The 25,023-nt window shown below is 34.2% G+C and overlaps 1 protein-coding gene across 1 annotated transcript; it reads right to left on the bottom strand.

Annotated features, from left to right (window-relative positions):
* Positions 1 to 23,543: 23,543 nt before the first annotated feature.
* Positions 23,544 to 24,755, bottom strand: LOC142174276 (uncharacterized). The gene has a single exon (XM_075240064.1). The coding sequence runs from the start codon at positions 24,753 to 24,755 to the stop codon at positions 23,544 to 23,546; it is 1,212 nt and encodes a 403-aa protein (XP_075096165.1).
* Positions 24,756 to 25,023: the final 268 nt, after the last annotated feature.

Here is a 25,023-nt window from a genome sequence, read left to right as displayed (position 1 = left end):
ACCTTCATCACTCCTTGGATCAAACTTTCCAAGGTTTTCCTTACCATTATTGTGAATAAAACATTTGCTTACTAACATATGAAAGTAGCCTATATTAGGCCTTCTACCTTTGTATATGGGGTCCTCTTTAGGATAGGTCTTATGGGACATCTATTGAGGATGTGACGTGATGTGTTGACTACTTCTACCCAAAAATAATTTTGCAATGAATATTCTAATATCATAGTTCTGACCATATCTTGCAGAGTTCTATTCTTGCATTCAACTACTCCATTTCTGTTGGGGTGATCTTAGGGCTGAAAAATTATGAGTATATCCTTGATCGTTGCAAAATTCTTCAAAGGCTCTGCTTTCAAATTCTCCTTCATGTTCACTTTGTATGGTTGAGATGAGATACCCCTTTTCTCTTTCAATTCTTTTGCAGAAGTTTCAAAAAATTTCAAGGTTTCATCGTTATGAGATAAGAAAATTATCCATGCAAAATGTGAGTAATCATTGATAATAACAGAAGCATATTGTTTACCTCCAATACTAGCAGATCTAGTAGGTACAAACAAGTCCATGTGAAGTTATTGTAGGGGCTTGGTTGTGTACACAATGTCTTTGTCTTTGAAAGAGTTTCTGGCCAAGCTGGCATGCATCACATACATGATTTCTAGAAAAGGTGAGTTTGGGAATGCCAATAACAAGATCATGTTTGGAGAGTATGCATGCTTGCATGGCCAAGTTTTTTATGCCATAGCAATGGATCATCATATATGGTTGCTAAATAAATATGACCATCCGGGTTTTCAATGTCGTCTAGAATGTATACATTTCCATACTTTTTACCTGGCAAAATTATTTTACCTGACTCATCTTTAATGGCACAGCCTATTTTCTTGAATTTGGATTCATATCCATAATCACATAGTTGATTTATGCTCAAGAGATTATAGTTGAATCTATCCACAAGATATACTTCTGTAATATCACAATTATTGTTGAATGGAACTGTGCGAGTACCGACAATATTTCATTTGAATCATCACCAAATTTAACATTTCCTCCAATAATTTATATGACTTCTTCGAACATATTTTTGTCAAGCATCATATGACTGGAAGACGCACTATCTAAATACCATTTTTCTTTACGACTTTTTCTGTGGTGTTCCTGCAAAATAAATTTATCACCTTCTTTTAGGTACCCAAGCTTACTTGGGTCCTTGTTGGTTAGTTCTACTAGGATCAGGATTGTTTTTGTGTTTTAAAATACATCCTGAAATATTAGATTTATAAAATCTACAAAAAGAATATGAATGACCAGCCTTGTTAAAGTAATGACACACAGGGGTTGATCCAGTTTTTTATCTACTACTAGTGCTAGTACTTGTGGACTCATTTCTAACAGGTCTTTTTGCAGTTGACTTGTAAGTCGCTTGGTTAGATTTGATAGAACTGTGACTGGTGAATTTACGCATGCCATTGATTTGCAATTGCAATTCCTGAACCTCATCTTGAAGAACATCTCTTTCGATTTCAAAGACTTCAAGTTTGAGTTCCTAGCCCTTTTTTCCCTATTGAGTCTCTTTAATTCGTTTAGCATTTTTGAGACTCTTTTAGGGTAAGATCAAGAATATCCTGCAATTCGTTACATCTATCGCAGTTATAAGGTCTTACCTCACTTGTTTTACCTCGTGCCATAAAAAAATTCAGTTTCTTTTTCGCAGTCATTGTCTGATACATCTTCATCAGTCTAGCAACTAGAATATTTGTTCATATCATTTTCCAAAATAGTCATGAAGCATAGGTTTGCTGTTTTTTCATGTTTTGAGCTATCTTCATCGCTCTAGCTTCTGAAAACTTATTTTTACTGAACCCCTCTAAGATTTTTATTTTAAGATCTGAAACATTCAGCTGGCCATATCTTCCACATTCAAAATATTTTGTATCATTTTTGTTCTTGTTCATTGCATTGTCTGGTTCTTCTGGATGACATCCTTCCCTTTTTTGTGTTTTGTATCTTCTCATCAATCCATTCATATTTCTCGAAACCATGGCAATTTCTTCTTCAAGAGCCTCTGCGTCATCATCAATATCATTCTCAAATCCTTCAATTGTGGTTTTGAATGAAAAAGTTTTCTTCTTCTCTTCCTGACACGTTTTCTTGAGATGTGTTTTTTCAAATGCTATGAAATCTTCACGCAGTTCATCAGATGACAGTTTGTCTAAATTTTGAGATCAAGTGCAACTACTTTGTCTGCCATGTGGTAGGCAAACTTCTTAGGATTTTTCGAACCTGCTCATCACTTGAGTAAGGTCTACCAAAGACTTTCAGATCACCAATGATTTTGCTGAACTGTGCAAATATTTGTTTAATGGATTCACCTTCTTTCATCTGGAAGAGTTCATAATCGTGAACCAACAGAATTATCTGTATTTCTTTCAATTTGTTAGTTCCTTCATAGGTAACTTCCAGTTTTTCCCACACTTCCTTGGCGGTGTCACAACTAAAAAAATTCTCATATTCTTCTCCACATATAGCATTATCGAGCAAGTTTCTTGCCTTAGAGTCAACTTGAATAATAGCCATTTGCTCATTAAGGTAGTCATCTATATCTTCAGGATTAGTGGGTGGTTGTCCTGATGTTGGAAGAAGATAGTTTCCCTTTTTGATAACAAGCCATAATTTGACATCATAGGATTTTACATATATTTTCATGCGCACCTTCCAATGAGGGAAGTGTTGTCCATTGAAATATGGTGACCTTACTTGCGATGTCCCTTCTTGAAAGAGTGCTCCAATAGTTACTTGGTTTGACATGATCTTTTCTAACTAACTGATAAGCTAAAGATAAATATGTGAGACGAACTCTGATACCAATTGAAAGTACAAAAGGGGGTGAATTGTCGATTCTTCTTTTTGTATCCTAAGTAGTTGATTAGTTTACCAATTGGTCGACTAAAAATAAAAAATAGAATATAACTGAAAGCAGAAGTAAAGTGCAGGAATTAAAGACACCTAGATTTTTATACTGGTTCGAATTTGATGTGGATCCTACTCCAGTCCCTTGGGTTGCAATGTGTTATCTATTCAAAGCTCCTTGAACAATTTTGTACAATCGTGTTGATGTTATCTCCGATCACCAACTCACTTTTGGATCTAAAAACAGTCGTGATATTTTCGATACAATGCCTCACTGACATTTTTCTCTCTTTCTTCTCTCTATTGATTACACAGTAAATTTTACTAAGATTACAATGTTTGTTTACAGTAGAACAAAGAGTGAGAAGTTAGTTTGATCAAAGTATATCGCTCCAAGATATATATATTCTGTGAGGTCTTCTTGACTCTTGATTGATGTGAATCTTAAAAGATTGCAAAACCAAAGAAGTTGATGCTCAAAAGGAATCGTAGAGCGATTTTTTCCAAGAATAATGTGTTTCTTCCTTTGATTTTCCTTGACTTGTGGTCTTGATTGGACTTTTCCGTTTCTAAGAAGATCTTTCCATTATTCGATCGATCAAAATTAGATCCCTTGATTCCGATTTTTAACTGTCTTCCTTTGATGGAGGAATCTTCAGTGCATAGTTTCGTAATCTTGACTTCCTTTAATGTAGGTCTTTCCTATAATATCCTCAGTTAATCTGCTGTCAAATCCTTGATTGATTTTCCCTTCGCATTTCCTCCCTCCTTTTTCGTCTCTAATCTTTGATAGTCTTCCTTTCCATTAATTCAGGAGTATTTCTGCACATAAAAGATGTGTTATTTTGTATCATTAAAATAAACGTAGATCTAATAATAATATGGTATAAGTTCTTCACTCTAGGATTAATTGAACTCAAATATGATTCGACTGTGTTAATTGTGCTCGTGCCAGTTTTGATATGGTTGCAGGTTAATTGGTCATTAGCTTATGTGATAGCAGTAGTTGAATCCAAATGGGGTTTCGAAACACTAAGGAGAAGTGCCTATTTGGTAAAGGGGAAGAGATCGGTAGCTTTGTCGATGATGCTCTTATACGGGTCTTTGATGGGAATAATGGTGGTTTCTGGTTCCATAATTTTAGTCTGTATAGGGATAGCTAAGGGTGAGAAATGGAAAAGCTTAGGGATGATATTGCAGACTTTGGAGAGTTCAGTAATGGGATATTTGATGATGAATCAGTATCTTGTGTGGAATGTGGTGTTGTATATGTATTGCAAAGACTTGTGTTATGACCCAAAACTCTAACCTGTCGTGATGGCTCCTATCGTGGTACTAGGCAAGTCAACAACTTTCAAAAATACTTTGATATTTCATTAAAAGTGAAGTCAAAGTTTTTTCATAATAGAAACTTCATAAAAGAGTTGAACTCAAAATAAAAATGCAGAAAAGATAGTCCGACGTCGGGGTGTCACTAAGTCATGAGCATCTAAAACCAGTCTAGAATCAGAGCTTACAATAGTCCACTAATGTCAAAGAAGAATGGACAGATAATAATGGAGGGAAAGACAAGGGTTGCGGACGCCGGCAGCTACCTCGTATGTCTCCGATAGCCAACTGTGCACGAACTCAACGACCTCCGCGGCCGGTCTTACCTGAATCTGTACACAAGGTGCAGGGAGTAACGTGAGTACTTCCAACTCAGTAAGTAACAGACATAAATAAGGAAGTGAGAAGCAGTGACGAGCTATACAAATACAGTTTATTTCAATAACTTTCAAATAAGGAACAGTCATGCTTTCAAATTTAGTAGCTTAAGCCAAATTGGTTCGTGACCGAGTAAAACAGATATCAAGTCTTCCAGAAATTTGTACAACAAGGACAGATAATAGCTAAGTGCACAAATAATTGAAGGCAAGTACAGTCTCTCAAGACTACAGTCACTCAGCTCATCTCAACAGTTCAATCACTCGTCTCTCAGCCCTCAGTAATCATACTCAATAGGTACCTGCGCTCACTAGGGATGTGCAGACTCCGGATGGGCTCTTTCAGCCCAAGCGCTATATCGTTGCGGCTTGTAACCCGATCTAACATATGAATATCCATAAGGCTCGTTGCGGCATGCAACCCGATCCAATATAGATAATTAACCCAAAGGCTCATTGTGACGTGCAACCCGATCCAACATATATACATATATAGCCCTGAGGCTCGTTGCAGAGTGCAACCCGATCCATATAGACTCATATAGCTCACAGCTCGACACTCAGGCCCTATCTCAGTCACCAACCTCACCAGTCCCTCGGTCTCTCAGAAAGCATATAATTCAGCCCAAAGAGAGATAATAACAAGTATCAATGATGAATAGGAAGGGACGGAGGTAAAATACGCAAGTAATATCATGACTGAGAACAAAACAGCAAATAGCAGTTAATTGTCACGACCCCAACCCCGGTCATGATGGTGCCCAACACACTGCTAGGCAAGCCCGACCATTCAACAACATTATCCCAAATTCTTATTCAGATTATAGATAAATATCACAGAGAATTTATTAAGTTATTTCATTCAAGTGTATAATTAATAATAAAATCTGCGGAAGTTCAATTAAAATACCACACCATAGCCCAACAGAATCCGGTGTCACAAATATGAGCGTCTAATACAGAATATCCACCTATTACAAGTCAGTCTAGGAAAAATACGGAATAAAAGATAGAGATAGATGGGAGAGATCAAGGCTGTGAATGCCATGCAGCTACCTCGATACTCCCGGATACTACTGCTCAGCTAAACAAATCCTCACTCATCTTGTAGTATACCTGGATCTGCACACAAGGTGCAGGGAGTAATGTGAGTACTCCGACCCATTAAGTAATAAACATAAATAAAGGCTGAGAATAAGAAATCATGGAAAAATACAAAGTAAACTATAACTGGCAGTTTAGAATAACAAATAGTGAAGAAACAAGTCAATTAAGTTAGAGTACCAAATACTGAGACAGGTATAACAGATAAAAAATGCATGAGTGCAATGCAATGCATATGATGGTACACTCTAGTACCCACTGGGGTGTGCAGCCCGAGCCATCCATTTATTTATCATCGACAGCACTCACTGGGGGTGTGTGCAGACTCTGGAGGGGCTCCTACAGCCCAAGCGCAATATCAAGCCATCTCGTGGCATCAAATCTAGGCCCTCGGCCTCATATCAATCTCAGTATAATCACCCAGGCTCTTGGCCTCAATATCAATGTAATCAACCAGGCTCTCAGCCTTAATATCAATGTAATCAACCAGGCTCTCGACCTCAATATCAATATAACACTGCTGCGGTGCGCAACCCGATTCATGCTCAGTCCAGAAATCATCATAAGCCCCTTGGGCATTTGTAAAATAGTAGTTCTCAGCCTGAAATATCATTTAAGTTTTTAAATTTTAGAAAGATGGCTGAGTTTGCAAAACAGTATTTAAAACCTTGGACTGAGGTCAAATGATATACAAAATATGCGAAAGCAATGATATCAATCCCTGAAGGATTCAAATAATTGGCAAGAAGCCTACAATTGGAAACATGACTGAGGATATAAATTCTTTAACAAAATAAGTGAGGAAAACCAGTCAAAACTCCCCTAAGGGTTCTACAGGTCGGCACAAGGCCCCAAGCATGGCAACAAGCCCAATTCACAATAATAAAGTATACGTCTCAACCAAAAATGTAGTAAAATATCTCTCGGGACGGACCAAGTCACAATCCCAACGGTGCTCTACCCCACGCCCGTTATCCGGCATGCAAGTCACCTCAATATAGCGTTACGATGTGAAATTCTGGGGTTTTAAACCCTCAGGACATCATTTACATCAATTACTCACCTCGATCCGATCCAAAATCTAGCCCGCGATGCCTCGCCCGCACGAATCGACCTCCGAATGCTCCAAATATAGCCACAATTAGTACATATTCATTAAAATATGGTAAGGGAGCGAAGCCGACTCGAAAATATCCAATTTAACATCAAAATCCCGAAATTGCTCAAACCCGGCCCCCGGGCCCACGCTTCAGAATTCGACGAAACTCACAAAATCCGACAACTCATTCAACCACGAGTCCAACCATACCAAAATTACTAAATTCCTATAACAATTCGGCCTCCAAATCTAGAATTTTCGTTTTTGAAAAGTTTACAAATTTTCTCCAATTTCTTCCATTTGATTCTCTAATTCTTGATGAAAATAACCATGAAATCATTAAATATAATCACTTTTGGATATAGAACACTTACCCCAATCTATATGGTAAAAATTGCTTCGAAAATCGCTTCAATCCAAGCTTCATAGCTCCAAAAATGAGAAAACTCTCGGACTGCCCGGATCATACACTGTCCAAAAATTTCGGGGTTACTGTTCACGCATTTTACTATTCATGGGTACTGTTCATGGTACTGTATATGGGGGTACTGTTCATATGTACTATACACGATACTGTACACGGATACTGTTCACGCAGGTGCAGTTACTGTTCACACATGTGAAAAATCCAGAAACTGCCCAGAAAATTGCAGCAGCTTTTCGTTTCACTAAAAAAGCTCTAACTCCATCATACGAACTCGAAATTCGATGATTCTTGTTCCTATGAGTCAAAAATAATAATACAAACATAGCCCTTCAGTCGAAACTAAATTCGGAGCTCATTTGCTCAGTTCAATACTCATTTCGCTCGTTAAACAATTAACTCATGTTTCGTGTCAAAAACCCAATCGCGACTTGATGAAATTAGACCAAACTTTCCAGATCACTCCTATAATTCATTATTTAAATTCAGGAAATCTCGAAATAAAATTTCGATCTCTAGAACTAAAAATGGACCTTTGGATCATTACATGCTTATGCTCAAACGGCAAAAATCTTCCAAAAACTCTTCCAAAACTTATCCGAGCCTCATGGGACCCCGACCAAACATTCCAACATAATTCATAACATTATTCAAACCTCTTCCAATCATCAAAACACCTCAAACAATATCAAATTACCCAAAATTTATCGAATTCAAGCCTAATTTTCTAAAAACTTCCGAAATACACTTTCGATCAAAAACCCGACCAAACCACATCCGAATGACCTGAAATTTTGTACACATATCCCAAATCACCTAAAGAAGCTACAACACCTAACGAAGCTACAGAAACTCTCAGATCAAAATCTCACCTATCAACCGGAATTCGCCAAAATACTAACTTCGCCAATTCAAGCCAAATCCTTCCACGGACTTCCAAAATGCATTCTGATCGCGCTCCTAAGTCATAAATCATCCCCCGAAGCTAACCGAATCATCGGGATTCAATTTCGAGCCCTCTAACACATAAGCCAATGTCCGGTTGACTTTTCCAAAACAAACCTTCCTTAAAGAGACTAAGTGTCTCATTTCCTACTAAAACCAATCCAAATCAACTCGTTCACACCCAACACTGATAATGAAGCATAAATAAATAGGAAATGGGGAAAATGGGGCGGTAACTCACGAAACAACGGGTCAGGTCGTCACATCCTCCCTAACTTAAACAAACGTTCGTCCTCGAGCGTACCCAGAGTTGTCCTAGAAGCCAACCAATAGCTGAACGACTTTACCAAGAATATACCCGTGGGTGATCCCACACTACCCTATCTCGCATAGGTCCAATAACACAACATAGCTGAAATTTCACAATCCATCTAGTCCATAAACCATAGAACCACACTGCACCTTCCGAAATCATACACAAGATTAGAACTTCACATCCATACTCAGAATAAGCCCGAACTAGCTGTAATAACCCATACCTGCAACATCAGGTGCAATTATCTAATATACCACATAACTCAAACACTCGAAACGATAATTTCTATTCACAGTAGCTGCACATAATAATCGAATATCGATAGGAAATTTCTTAACAACTAAAGCCTCATTCCAACACTTTCACATACTGCCAATGATAAAGGAAACACGTAATAAATCATAACCATTTCCTATGTCAACCATTCATGAAGTCATTTCTCTCCTGGTAATTACCATAGCAAATTTTGAACCGAACCTCAATATTTACCCATCACACATACTGAAATCGAATCCGTTCGCATTCATTAATGATTTCAACGATCTCTTCTGACCAAACACACTACTCACGTGACATGACACATCAATACATGCCTAAGCCACAACTTGCATAATACGTGCACCAATAAGAAACGGTCTGAACATACTCAAATCATGAAAATAACTCAACTGAGAGAGTTGTACCTCAAACTCACCAGTATTGCCACAACACAAGGCTGAGACCCTGTCTCACATCATAGAAATAGGACACACAAATTTGACCCGCAAGGTTATGTTTCCACACAGCTTTGCTGCAACACGCGATCCTATCCAAATACTACTCCACATGAAACACCTCAAGTCACTATGCTTGAAATCGACAACCATGCTCAATTGATGTCTGGAGCCAAAGCAAATCATTACACTCATGGTGAAACAAATAACACATACCACGCAAACCTGATATAACATAACCGGTACGTTATCCACCGAGCAACACCCAATTACTCATCCCGCTCGACTTCCACTACTATAACTCCTATCGGAGCCAGACGATCAGGTGCCCGGCACCAAATTAATACCGAAATCAACAACCTCGCCCGGCGACATGCCTAGCCATATGAAACTCATCTCAAAAGTCCCCCAACATCGGAACTGAATTAATGATAGCAACCTTTGCACTGACATCCATCACAAATGCCCAATTAAGAAAGCAATCCTTCCCAACCGTCCGCTGGTCCTTTGAAATATAAACCACTCTGCTAGAACATAATCCAATGCACTTCATCACTCAACCCGTGGCATTTTCGGTATTGCCCGTAGCGCAATAGTTCAGAATCACTCAACACTAAGACAACCAGTCTGAATTCCGACATCACATCCAAAATCTGACATACCAGCAAACAAAGATCCACTCGAGCCTCCAAATCCCGATTGCCGCTAAACGATGCCGAATACACACGATCCACCACCACAACCTAGCCTGTACATGAGAACTTCCAGTCTCCAACTCCATATGGCACACAAATCATCATACCTGATTCCAGTTTCCACCGTGCGAATACATGCACACCTTTGATACCCAATCATTCCACGATAAGTACTCTAAAATTTCCATGTGACATACAAGCAACTCGAATATCAGCAGTCGATCCAGCCTTAAAGTGTCGCAATACTATTGAAGTGCCATCAACTTAATCAACAGAGATGGAAGTTGAAAGAATGATTAACATCTCACTACACCCTTGGAGTGTGACCAAATATTAATATCATGACTTGGTCTTTTGGTCAAACATAAAATAAAAATTCAATGCTCCAAGTTGAAATACATTTATTTGAAAGTTTCTTGAGCTAACACTAATAGTCAAACAAAAGGCTAATAAGAACTAATATCTCGAACTGTTTTCTTTCATTTTCCATTTCGCACTTTAATTTAATAACTCATCAATAAAAAAACTAACATAGGAAAATCAAGAAAAGAAAAATGAAGAATGGATGTAACTATTTTTCATACTCTTTCTTGTTTTTGAGTTGTCTTTCAGTGCCATTCATATTATTTATTTAGTGTTTTCTATTTATTTTGTGTGGTTGTTGTATCAGTTAATTAACTGGAGAAAGAGTTTCAAGTCATTAAAGTAACGATATGTGGTAGTAATATAATATCTATAGAACTCAAAGTCTTTATTCAATATATTCAACGACAGGAAAAAAAGAGCAAATCCATTTGCCTCACACATCTCTGCAATAAATACTAAGTACCATATTTCTAATCTTTTTATGAAAGAGTGTAACATTTTAATACACTATCATTGTTGTAATACATAATATGCTTTATTTTCAAGGTTACGAATCACACAGACTTACCTGTATAGAATAAAGAATTCTTTACACGACACTGTATATTACTTAAACCAAATTTAATACGATTTCTAGAGAAATTAAACAAGTTACAAAATACCATGATTCATCTCATCATCCAAGGACAAGGTACACATACTTGTCGGTAAACATGTCTCTCATCTCCGAGGGCAACTTTTCCCCATTCAACATATATATATATATACTAGTCTTATGATACACGCGTTGCGCGTGTATCCTATCTAAGTGTATTATTTTGTTAAAAATAACTTAATCATCATGCCAAGTAAACCAAATAGTTCAAAAATATTTTATTTGGGGGGTGATAATTCCTATATATTTTTGATTTTTTTAAATATTCCCATCTATATTTTTCAATTCATGTGAAAATACTCATTTATATATGCTGCCTATTCAATTGATTTTGGTTTCCAGAAACAATTCTTCATTTTGTATTTAAAGAAATACCACCTTAATAAAATTTTAATAAGCAATCAGTGAGTAGGGACTTAATTGTATATGCTATAATTGATTTTATTGGGGAATAAATATTAATTGATAAGTAATTCTCACCAACTGTAGGTTCTCATATGATACAAACTTTTAGGAAAGTTGTTAATTAACCAAAATTCAAGGAAAAAGAATGCCAAGATTTTGCTAATATACCAAAACTTAGAGTAGCAATTTTTAGTTAACTTAAAAAAAAGTTGATCAATATTTTTATAGGAATTTGTGCTTTTAAAATAATATAGTTTAGATAGATATTAAAAATGAATAAATATAGAAAGTTTTTTGTTGATTAATTTATTTTTAAAATACATAATTGAATTTCTAAAGAATTAATTTATTGTACATCTATAAATTTATAAAGTCTAATCATTGTTTACTTATTTATCCTCCTTTATATATCTATATTTTTTTTAAAAAAAAAGGGGTAAAAATTATCACTCATGGACATGCTCTCTCGATCTATGCAAGATAATGTACTATTTTTTCATGGATTCCAATTGACCAACACCTAACATTTATTAATTCTTTTATGAAAATAAAGGACTCCTAAACCTAAAAGAAATTAAAAGTGAGAAAATTTTAATGTAATTTTCATGTGTTATTTTTTTTAAATTTTTACAAATATGTTTATATTATATAGTTCAAATAAAAAAGAATTTAATCCACAAAGCTTAGTTGATTTTAAGTCCAAAATATTAAAATATAATTAGATGTCTATTCCTAAATATTAGAAAAATAATCAAAAGACTATTTTGTTCAGTGTGGAATCGATATTACAAGAGATAATCTAATTTCTAATTTGTTTAAGACGGGCAATTTGGCTGGAATTTATCAATTATACAACATAGGAAAAAAATAATATTATTTAATAAGACTTAGAGCAGATGTCTAACTAATTTTCTGTTACGAACCGTATTTGTCCAAATAACCTATATATAATTTATAAATAAATCAGATATGAAATCAGCTAAATCCAAAATATGAAACAAAAATTATATGAAAATTAACATAAGTTTGTGAGATATCAAATATAAAATAAGCCAAGCTAAATCAAAAATATGAAACAAAGAATTATATAAAAATTAAAAAAAGTTTGTAAGATAAAGAACACATAAATTTAATTACATTCCAGACCAAAACCATTATCGAAAAGAAAGCTTTCCAGATAATGGCTTACAGCACACTAATCTTGTAACAGATGCCTACAAACACCATATACAAATTAAAGATAGTGTATAATACAAATTACTTTTGTATTATATTCAAAGTTCTAATAAAATACGTGAATACAAAATTCAACTACTAATATAATGTTTACAAATGTGTAAATACAAAATTCAACTACTAATTTAAATAAGTGTATGCAAAATTCAACTACTAATACAAAGTTTGCAAGTTGAATGTGTTGGGATATATACTATTAACCATGAGTTTGGTTTAGATATAGTATTTATTATGAAATAATTATTTATTCAGTTTTAATAAAGTTTTAAATAGATCATATAATAGTCTGTGTCCTTTGCTTATATAGTAGATGATTTAGTGTATAGAGTTTAGCTTATACACGGAAGATTAAATCATCGGTTCTTATAAGTATAAAGTTTGAGTTCACAATCTAATGATGGAATTGGACAAACCATCAGGAATGATTGTAGCACAAGATTAAATATAATTAATCTTGATTATGGGAATGGTTTCATTCCAACTTCTTGTGCTAGTACATTTGTATGTATTGAACGGACCAGGTAGAGATAAGTATTTTATACTAACTTAATAAAATAAACTCTCTTGCCATTAAATGTACTTATACTCTTAATCTTGATATAATTATTATTAACTGTGTATATTATTATTGTTTTGATTTATTAAAAGGCGAGATTCTTTCGTGGGTCAATATGCCTGGTAAATTGGATAATAATAATATACATTGGCGAAGTAATAGTTAGTTGATGGAATCCATGTCTCAGTTTAGAGATTGATGATATACCTTTATGAAAGCTTATAAGTTTTCATGTGTAAACCCGGCCGGTGGATTTTGTATCCGACACATGAAATAAGTTAAGCGAAAGTCTAAAGGAAATAATCAATAAATTAAATCGTCAGTAATTTAATTTAATTGATTCGTATCTGAATCTTAACATGGGGAGTTAAATAAGATTTAATGGATGAATTTTGAAATTGAATAAGGAGTGTAATTACGAATTTTTAGTGGAATAATTCGTAATTAATTATGGTGGATATTAATTTCGAAAATTACAAATTAATTCCATAATTGGAAGCCTTGTTAATTAAATTCGGTGGTCCCTACTGTGCCTAAATAATAGGAAATAAAGGAATCCTTTTTCTGGTGGAAAAGAAAACCTAACAGGTTTTGGAAAAGGGTCTTAACCCTTAAAACGTGTGCTATAAATACATAAGGTTTTCTACCTAGAGGGAGGGGTACATGGTGGCTGAAATTTTCAGCCAAGTTTTCCTAGAAATTTCGCCCACACGAATTTGCTATTTTCGGGTATTATTTGGGTAACACAGTAGAAGACCGTGGAACGTTCGAGGATCACGATTGTGCGGGTGATGGAGATTCCATTGAGAAGTTATGGAACTGAAGGCTCACGTGGTATAAGAGATATGTTCACGCTTCAAGAGGTAACCCGTGAAATCCCGTTTATGCTAGTTGTCTAAATTACATATGATTTTGATACTGGGATTGCTTCCGCTGCATATAATAATCCATCAATTGGTATCAGAGCTCACTCACATCTAATTAGATAACTAAGTTTTTCATGAAACAAGAATATGGTGTTTATGTGCATTTTTTGAATTACATATATATGTGGTTTTCTGAAAAACTGCACTGCTGTTTTGTGAATTAACTGTGCATAATTTATGGATTATTCTTATAATCATGAGATATATGTTTTCTTATTGATATTTGATTGAGATTATCTGAATTTTTTGGGGTAAACCCTAGAAAAACGCAAAACCTGTTTTTGACCGAATAGCCGGAATTTTCGGAGGTCAGCGAACTTGACGGACTCCGATTGAGCTGACATTTGGTGGGTCCATCGGAAACGCCGTGGTGAGAAAAACGCACTGCTTTAGCAGTTAATCATGGTATTTTTCGGCGTTTTGAGGTCGTTTGGACTGTGTTTTGGACGTTTTTCTATTTTTTGGAAATTATTTCTTAATAATTTTAATTCTTTTTTAATTCAATGGTGTTGGGGATGACTCCCCATGGTCCCCATGATTAAATACTAGTCATATAATAGGTTTACACATTGACTATTAGCAAATAAACGTGTTGTTGTATTAAATTCAATAATAGAGGTGTAAGATTTTATTGACTAGGTCTTACAAGGTATAATTCATATTGTGTAATGATATAATTATTTTGTAAGAAAGTAAAATTCTCTATTTGATATCCTGGATGACTAATGATTGAAGCGTTTGACATGTTTGTGCATAAAAAATTTCTCAAATTTAAGTTTATATTTTCATGCCCTACGTGATTACTAGTTTGGATTTTCGATGAAGAATTTTGTTCTCTGATTGGAGGTTCTAATTAAGTGAAATATGACGGTATGTTGTATGAGTTTTATAATGTTGGTATGACTTTTAAGCTATGGTCTACCATAAAATAATTTTATGAGCTAAATATATATTCACTTGTAAATTGAGAATTTTATGAGTAATAAATAGTTACCACTGAAGTGATTTGTTTATTTGAACTCATGAAAAATTCTTAGTAAATTTGTACATGTGAAATTATATCTATTCATGGATTGAGCATTATGATTAATAAGTAGGATCCACAAAATGGTCTATTTATTTGAGTCATTGAAATATGTTTAATATACCATGTGAAAATTATCCTTGAGAAATCTACATTAATGGTGGAGGTTCATAACTAGAAAAAGAGTATTTATCTTTGTGTACTAGTGAAACTAACTCCACCCATGAGAAGAGATATTGAGGTTTTCACTGAACGGGAGAAAATATAATATCTCAGGTTCTTATGTATTTAATAAAAGGATAATTTATTGCAAAAGGAGATATTATATATCCTAGAAATAGGAAGAAAATAATATATGCCTTGAGCTCATAGTGTAATTATAAGGAGAATGGAAATCAATATCATATTTATTTTAATTCATGAAACTACTTAAAACGGTTATTCTCCGAGTTTGGTTACAGGCTAGTGGTCATGAATTTGACGGACTCCGATTAACCTGAAACTTGGTGGGTTCATCGAAAACGATCTAGTGAAAAAACCTCCTTGCTATGCAGTGAATCATGTTGTTTTTTTGGCATTTTGAGGTCGTTTAGATGGGTTTTCAAGCAGTTTATTAAATTGAATTTGTTATAAATATGAAAAATTATTCTTTCTATATCGGCTATATTTGTGTTAAATCTGAAACATAATGATTTAACTTGATATGATATATAGCAAGAATGCAAATCACATAGATTTAATCCTGACTACGCCAAAAAAATAATTTATTCGAATTTGGTCTAGTTTTTGGCGATCATGATTTTCATGATCTCCGAATGACCTGAAATTCGGTAGGATCATTGGAAACGATCATTTAAGAAGAACTCACTGTTATGCAGTGAATCACATCGTATTTTGACGATTTGGGATCGTTTAGGTGAGTTTTTTGGAGGTTTGACGGATTAAAATGTGATTTACATACGAAAAGTCATTCTTTCTATCATTTTATATGTCTAATCTGGAACATGATAACACATGTTGATTTGACATGAATTGGTATATGATAAAAAAATGTAGGTCATATTTTAAATTCTTAAAAAAAATGCTTAAAATGATAATTTTCCAAATTTGGTCGCAATTTTTGATTGATATGAAATTTGGTAGATTTATCAGAAATAGTCCAGTCAACAATAATCACCACTATACAGTGTGAAATATTAATTTTAGTATTTTAAGACTGTTTAAATGGGTATTGAGCATTTTTTTTAATATGGAACTTAATCCTCAGAGAAAAGTTCGTGGTTGTGATAAAGTGGTGATGAGAATAAACCCCTATGGTCTTCTTTTTTTATTTATTTATAGTGAGATAATAAATTTATGCGTTGACATTAGGTCTTCCTCCATATCGGATAAATTTATTATGAACTCACTGATTATAGTTACTAGTTATTGATAACCAGTATTAACTCTCCATCTGAGCTTAAAGGGTTGAATTAGTTTTGTAACTACAATACAATCATGATTAAGTGGTGATAGAAATATATTTGTATGGTCTTCCACTATTAATTTCAAGTGAGTAATAAATTTATGCGTTGACTTTAGGTCTTCCTCCATATCGGATAAATTTATTGTAAGCTCACTAGGTGAAATACTAGTAATTGATATCGTGTACTTACTCTCCATCTGAGTATACATGTTGGATCAATGAAACTAGAGCTATTAAAAATGATGTTCACTTGACTTAAAGTAACAGTATACTCTCCATCTGAGTTGGGTCTGTTTTAATTATTGGAGTGAATAATCTGGCATTGCATATGTATGTTGCATGAGTAGTTCTTTCCCATCGAAATTGCTATTCAAGATGCATGACATATATGTGTAGTGTGTTTTAAAATTTTTGTATTAAAAAGTTATATACAATTGACTGAAAATAATAGTATGCTCTCCATCTGAGTTGGTTCTATTTATTTTTGGATTGTATAATTCTTGCATTATATAATATACTTTGTATGAATAATTCTTTTCCCATCGAAATTTATTATTCCAGATGCATGTATGTATATTAATATTGAATGCAGTCTGAATTTTACTATTCAGTGTTTTGACTTATTATGATCTATTTAATATTTTTATCTCAACTCCACAATGATTTTATGCAATTTATCGTATTACTTGTTAAAATTTTCTTTTAGTGATAAGGCATTAATTTTAAGGATGCAATATATGTACTTTTGTTAGAAAGAATTTAATTCTGGTTTCTGGGCAAAATAAGAGATGGATATTTGTCTTATTTTTCGAATAACTCTTGAGTTATTGAGCTTAATAAACACTTTATCTCTTGTGGTACATGAATGCATGACCTTGTTATTATATATTGATGTCTCTCCTGAACAGAACAATATTAGTCTACCTCATAAGAGAATATGTTCTTCAAAATTGAGTAAAACTTATCTGTGCACTTTTATCTAAGTCATATTAATCTGGATAGGATTTCAAGTTGGTCAAGTATGGACCTTAAGGTTCATTGAAAGTAGAGGCATTACCAACTTGTGGATCCTGTTTGGAAGGAAATTTGACTAAAAGATGTTTCCCTTTAAAAGGAAATAAAACTAGTGATAAGCTAGAATGAATCCTTTCTGATTTGTATGGTTAAATGAACATACTCGTAAGAGATAGATTTTGAGTATTTTATGACGTTCATAAATGATTACTCAAAATATTAATATATTTATTTGATGCACTGTAAGTCTTAATGAATTAAGTAATTCAAGGTTTTTAAGACTTGAAATAGAGAAGCACCAAAGAAATATATTAAGTTACTACAATTTGATTGTAGTGGCGAGCATCTCTCTAAAGAGTTTTTTAGTTACATATCAGAATAGGGATTACATCTCAATTGACTACACCGTAAACTCCATAATAGAGTCGTGTAGTAGAAAGAAGAAATAAGTCTCTTTTGGATATGGATAGACTAATGACGTGTTATTCAGATTTTCCTTATTTATTTTTGGAATATTTCCTGGAAACTTCAAATTACATTCTGAATTTAGTTCCTTCTAAGCTAGTACCTGGGACATCTATAGAACTGTGGACTGAATGTAAGCTTGGTCTGTGGCATGTTCAGATATAGGATTATCCCGCATATATACTGAAAGGGAAAGCAGATATGTAAGTTGGAACTAAGGATGGATAGGTGCATATTTATCGAATATCCAAGAAAACGAATGAAGCTTTATTTTATTGTCCTAAAGAAAATAAGGCAATTGTTAAAACAAATGCATTTTTCTAGATAAGGACTGTTTAATAAAACATGTTCCTAGAAGTAAACTATTTTTATAGGAACTAGGCAAAGAAATAACTAGATGTTCAAGAACATCAAAACCCACACGTCAGAATTGACGTTCCATTGCATTTAAGTAGTGGGAGAACGTTAATAGACATAATATGTCTTTATCGAGTGGGAGTGATGTTTGAACATTGAACACTATAGTAATAAGTCACTAATATTTCAATGTTGTGAGGTAACGAAGGTAATATTAGTGGTACTTCGTCTTAGTGGGAGAAAGCTAAAGAAAATTATAGTTCGGTGTTTATTCTTGGGATAGTTTCGGTAACAGGATCTCTGAAGAGTTAAATACCAAACTAGATAATTACGACAAAGTACTACTGGACAAATATTGCATCAAACCTTATTTGGTGAAGACTTTTAATAGTCATGTAAAAGAATGTCTGAGAAAGTTGTAGATGCATGGTTATGAGTCTAAGTGGGAGATAATTGTTGGGGCATATACTATTAATCATGCATTTGGATATAGTATATTCTAATAATTATCATGGTTAAAAGTCTAAGTGGGAGATTGTTGGGATATATACTATTAACCATGAGTTTGGTTTAGATATAGTATTTATTATGAAATAATTGTTTATTCAGTTTTAATAAAGTTTTAAATAGATCATATAATAGTCTGTGTCCTTTGCTTATATAGTAGATGATTTAGTGTATAGAGTTTAGCTTATACACGGAAGATTAAATCATCGGTTCTTATAAGTATAAAGTTTGAGTTCACAATCTAATGATGGAATTGGACAAACCATCAGGAATGATTGTAGCACAAGATTAAATATAATTAATCTTGATTATGGGAATGGTTTCATTCCAACTTCTTGTGCTAGTACATTTTGTATGTATTGAACGGACCAGGTAGAGATAAGTATTTTATACTGACTTAATAAAATAAACTCTCTAGCCATTAAATGTACTTATACTCTTAATCTTGATATAATTATTATTAGCTGTGTATATTATTATTGTTTTGATTTATTAAAAGGCGAGATTCTTTCGTGGGTCAATATGCCTGGTAAATTGGATAATAATAATATACATTGGCGAAGTAATAGTTAGTTGATGGAATCCATGTCTCAGTTTAGAGATTGATGATATACCTTTATGAAAGCTTATAAGTTTTCATGTGTAAACCCGGCCGGTGGATTTTGTATCCGACACATGAAATAAGTTAAGCGAAAGTCTAAAGGAAATAATCAATAAATTAAATCGTCAGTAATTTAATTTAATTGATTCGTATCTGAATCTTAACATGGGGAGTTAAATAAGATTTAATGGATGAATTTTGAAATTGAATAAGGAGTGTAATTACGAATTTTTAGTGGAATAATTCGTAATTAATTATGGTGGATATTAATTTCGAAAATTACAAATTAATTCCATAATTGGAAGCCTTGTTAATTAAATTCTGTGGTCCCTACTGTGCCTAAATAATAGGAAATAAAGGAATCTTTTTTCTGGTGGTAAAGAAAACCTAACAGGTTTTGGAAAAGGGTCTTAACCCTTAAAACTTGTGTTATAAATACATAAGGTTTTCCACCTAGAGGGAGGGGTACATGGTGGCTGAAATTTTCAGCCAAGTTTTCCTAGAAATTTCGCCCACACGAAATTGCTATTTTCAGGTATTATTTGGGTAACACAGTAGAAGACCGTGGAACGTTCGAGGATCACGATTGTGCGGGTGATGGAGATTCCATTGAGAAATTATGGAACTGAAGGCTCACGTGGTAGAAGAGATATGTTCGCGCTTCAAGAGGTAACCCGTGAAATCCCGTTTATGCTAGTTGTCTAAATTACATGTGATTTTGATACTGGAATTGCTTCCGCTGCATATAATAATCCATCAGAGAATATATTGGTTTCTCATTTGATACAAAGCTTCTTGCTCTAAGAAAGACAAAGCAAAACCATTAGTTTTGTATTGCTCGAACAAGAATTGTTTTAAGGATGAAACCTAAAAGAAGACCAAATATAGTTGGAGTTGAAGAAAAATCTTTTCTAGCGCGTAATTGATTTGAACGAAAAGTTTTCCCATTATGTGGTGTACAATTTTTTTTAGATCGTTAATATTAGGAAAATAATTAATTACGGAAATAATTTATGGAAATAATTAGATAGTTATTCCTAAATATTAGACAATTAATTAAATATTATTCCTAAATATTAGAAAAATAATTTGATATGACTATTTTGTTCAGTATGAACTCCATTTTTAAAGGGTAAAAAAGGCGAACGATATTTTGCTAAGAGCCTTCGTGCTTTTAATATAATATAGATTAATTATAACTTACAGTTCTTTTTACGTAGTTTCTCATTATGTAAATTGTACTCGAAAAACTTAAAAAACCTGTATTATCACTCCCAAAATCCTGATCAACTGATTACCTTCGTTGTTCCCACTATGCCGAAAATCACGGAACCAAAAATCACCATTTTCCCATCAAAAACCAGTATGATAGCATCATCGACAAAGTTACCGATCTCATTCCCTTTACGAAATAGGAACTTCTTCTCAGTGTTTCATAACCCCATTTGGTTTCAACTACTGCTATCACATAAGCTAATAACCAGTTGACCCTGCAGCCATAGCAGAAATGGTACAAGTACAATGGACGGGAAAATAACCAAAAATAAGAAGTGGTTCGAATCGTATTTGAGCTTGTTAGCTTCAAGGTTTCACGAATTAATTTTGACGATAACAAACCAACATAATTATTAATCAAAGAACATTTACTTGTGGTAATCTTATTTTTGGCACAGGTTTATTCAAGAAAGAAGATGCTGGTAAAGATTCAAACAAATATGGTAAAGAGAATATCATGTAAAGAATTTATCAAGGAAAATTATTTTCAAAGATTTAATCTCCAAGCGTCATAGAAGGAATAACATTTGCAAGTGAAATTTTAAATATTGAATGGCTTACTACAATATCAGAAGAAGAATTTACGAAAATTATGGATGAGAAGTTTTTCAACATTTTGAAAGGAAAGTTGCTAAAATTATGGAATAGATCTATTATTTTGTGGAAGGAAGATACTATATGGAAGAGATACTACAAGGCCAAAGAAGAATATATATTTTATGGAAAGAAAATATATTATGAGTATAATATAATCTATATTATGGAAAGAAATTATTTTTCAAGATCAAGAAAAGAGTCAAAAGATATATTGAGATCTATCAAAAAAGGAAAGAAGTACGAGAAAGCAAAGGAAAAGAATCTCAAAATGCACCTCCAAAGCTAAGAAGATCTGCATGGTACTTAATATTCAAGAATCAAGGATTTTATTGTTCTTGAACAAATAAGGAACCTTCAAATAATAATGATCCTATAAAGAAGGAAGATTTGAGAAAGCTAAGTCAAATGGACAATACTGCAAGAAAGCAAATTCCTCTGGTACACATAAAAACATCCAAGTTCTTATGAAGACTTGATGGCTTACATGGAAAGAATCTTTTATACAAGCATTAAATAATATGGCCTTGATTTTTGGAATTGTAAAGAAAAAGATCTCAAATCTATGTGAGATCAAATCTGTACAAAATGGCTTGAAGTATGTAAAGATCTCTTTAATGGATATTCATTTGTGCTCAAAGGAAAGAGTAGCCACCACTCTTTTAACATTAGACTTAATCAAGACAAGGATCAAGTTCATATTCAAAAGAGCAAGAAGTAGTAAAGGAAAGTTGGAGCAGCAGCAAAGGAAATCCTTTTCCAAAATTAGAAGACCGCTACAACGGCTAGAATATTCAACGACCAAGTATAAAAGAGAAAGCACCTGTAACAGCAAACTTACGTAACCTTCTATACAATTGTCTATCCAACTACAAGTTCTTTGTTCTACTCTTAACAAGCGTTGTAATTCACTTTTAGATTTACTGTGTATACAAAAGAGAGAAGAGAGATAGAAAAATATTGAAGAGGCAGTGTGTCCAAGAGGTTGTGTCATTGTTCGTTTCTTTGTGAGCGAGTGAAAACCAAAGGGTCGTTGTTAGTGAACGAGTGAAAACCAACTCTTGTTCGTTGTTGGCGAGCGATGAAAACCAACCCTGTCATCGTTGGTGGTGATAGCTGAAAATCACAAAGGTTGTACTCAATTCAATTTATAAAGAGCTCTAAAAGACAACACCCTTGCAATCCAAGAGGACTGCATTAAGATACCACATTGGTTCCGAACCAGTATAAAAATTCCGGGTGTCATTTACTTTACCGCTCTCATATTATATTCTGTTCCTTTATTATTTATTGTGATTAACACTTATTTAAATCGAAAGGACTAATAATTCTGTGCAGGTTGTCTCCGCATAAGTCGACTAGGTCTGAAGAGTAGTCGACTAGAAATTTAAAAAGGCTATAATTCACCCTTCCTTGTACTTTAAGAGCTCAGCTCTAAACACCAAAACTAGAGCGAAAAGAAGAGTGATTGAAATGAAAATGGTACGCGATACAATGAAGGCGGAGAGAAGAAGGAACTTCTGATAGACTTAATAGACAAAACGAGGCTGATTTGTCTACTACAGGATGCATGAACAGCGCCATATGTAATTGTGACTACGGCACAAAGGAAAAGGAAGACCAAAAACAGAGCGTACACTATTGGTACAATATTTTTCGAAACTAGAAAGGGAAAAGTGGGAAATTTGTGGTTGAATGAAACCAGTGAAATCATAATCGGGATGAAAGAGAGCGAGGTGGAAATAAGGATACACGACGAGAGTGAAAAAGAAAGGCAAGAGGAAGAGGATTGAAAGTGCAAGAAAATGGCTAGAATTAGCTTTGAACTGCACTAATTTGGTCATTTGGACTTGATTAACAAAACAAAAAAATTCCTAAGATGTCTATAATACATTCTTTTAAAAGTTGGGTTGAGGTGTCGTGACAGTTAAGAAATTGTAGGTTTTGGTTCAATTCATTACTCATATTCAACACAATAATACATATACTCCATAATTGTTTTTCACTGTAATACATATCAATTACAACTACTGTTTTTATTCAATATTCAACAACAAGAAAAAGGAGCAGAACCATCTAGCACACACGTTTAACTTTTTACAAAGACAACCAAAAATTATACGATACATAGAGGCATTAATCAAAAAGATCGTTATACAAATAGCCAGCCAAATTCACTATTTACAAATTACGCAGTAACGTGATTCTTCTGTTCATCTAAAGGCAGGGAAACATACTTGCCAGCAACAAACTCGCCTCCAGTTTCCGAATGCAGTTTTTCACCGTTCAAGTCCTTGCATTTCATATACAACACCACGTTCGCCACAAGATACTGATTCATCATTATATATCCCATCACCGAAACCAGCGCAATCTGCAGTATCACGGCCAAGCTCATCCACGGATTACCCTTCGCTGCACCCACAATGACTATAAACATTGAACCACAAACCATCATCATTTCCATTGAAAACCCGTAATATAAATGTATCCCAAAAGCTGCCCATCTTTGCCCCTTCACCAAATAGGCACTTCTCCTCAGTGTTTCGTAACCCCATTTGGTTTCGACTACTGCTATCACATAAGCTAATGACCAGTTAACCTGTAGCCATAGCAGAAATGGCACAAGCACAATCAAAGCAGGAACAACCCAAAACAAGAAGTGATTTGAGTCGTATTTGAGTTCAATTAGTTCGAGAGCTTGAAGAATTTGGACTACAATAGTCAAGATTAGGGCGAAAAAGAGGGTGATTGAAATGAAAATGGTTTGCGAAATGACTAAGGTGGATAAAAGGGGGAAGAAGGACTTTCTGATAGATTTAGTCGATGAAACGAGGTTTATAGGTCTACCATAGGATGCATGAACCGCGCTATGTGTAGTTGTGGCTACGGCGCATAGGAAAAGGAGGACCAGAAAAAGAGAGTACACTGTTGGTACAATAATTTCGAAATTCGAATGGAAAAGATGGGGTTGAGCGAAACTGATGAAATCATAGTCCGGATGAAAGAGAGCAAGGTGGAAAAAAGGATACCCGACGAGAGAGAAAGAGATAGGCAAGAGGAAGAGGATTGAAAGTGCATGGAAATGGCTAGAATTAGCTTTGAATATGCTCATTCTTGATTCTACGACCTCTATCCATAGGCTACGATTTTTCGTAGAAGCAGACGACATTGTAGGTGGAAGAAGAAGAAGAAGATGATCCATTTCCAAGGGCAATTTTTCACCATTCAAGTCCTTGCAACGCATATACAAAACAACATTCCCCACAAGAAATTGACTCATCATCATATAGCCAATTACAGAAGCCTGAGCAGTCTGCAATATTACCCCTAAACTTCTCCACTTATGACCCTTCGCTGCGCCCACAATGACTAAATGCATGGCACCTAAAACCACCATTATTCCCATCAAAAGCCCGTATAACAGCATCATCGACAAAGCTACCGATCTCTTCCCCTTTAACAAATAGGCACTTCTCCTTAGTGTTTCGAAACCCCATTTGGATTCGACTACTGCTATAACATAAGCTAATGACCAGTTAACCTGCAGCCATATCAAAACTGGCACGAGCACTATCACCACGGGAATAACCAAAAACAAGAAGTGATTCGAGTCATATTTGAGTCCAAGAGTTTGAAGAACTTGGACTAAGAAAACCAAGACAAGG

The sequence above is a fragment of the Nicotiana tabacum genome, chromosome 20 (assembly GCF_000715075.1).
Source record: "Nicotiana tabacum cultivar K326 chromosome 20, ASM71507v2, whole genome shotgun sequence".
Lineage (NCBI taxonomy): Eukaryota > Viridiplantae > Streptophyta > Magnoliopsida > Solanales > Solanaceae > Nicotiana > Nicotiana tabacum.
This window is presented reverse-complemented; position numbering and strand designations above follow the sequence as displayed.

Excerpts from the sequence above, each read along its gene's own strand:
- LOC142174276 (XM_075240064.1), bottom strand. The coding sequence starts at position 24,755 with ATGGTGGTTTTAGGTGCCATGCATTTAGTCATTGTGGGCGCAGCGAAG.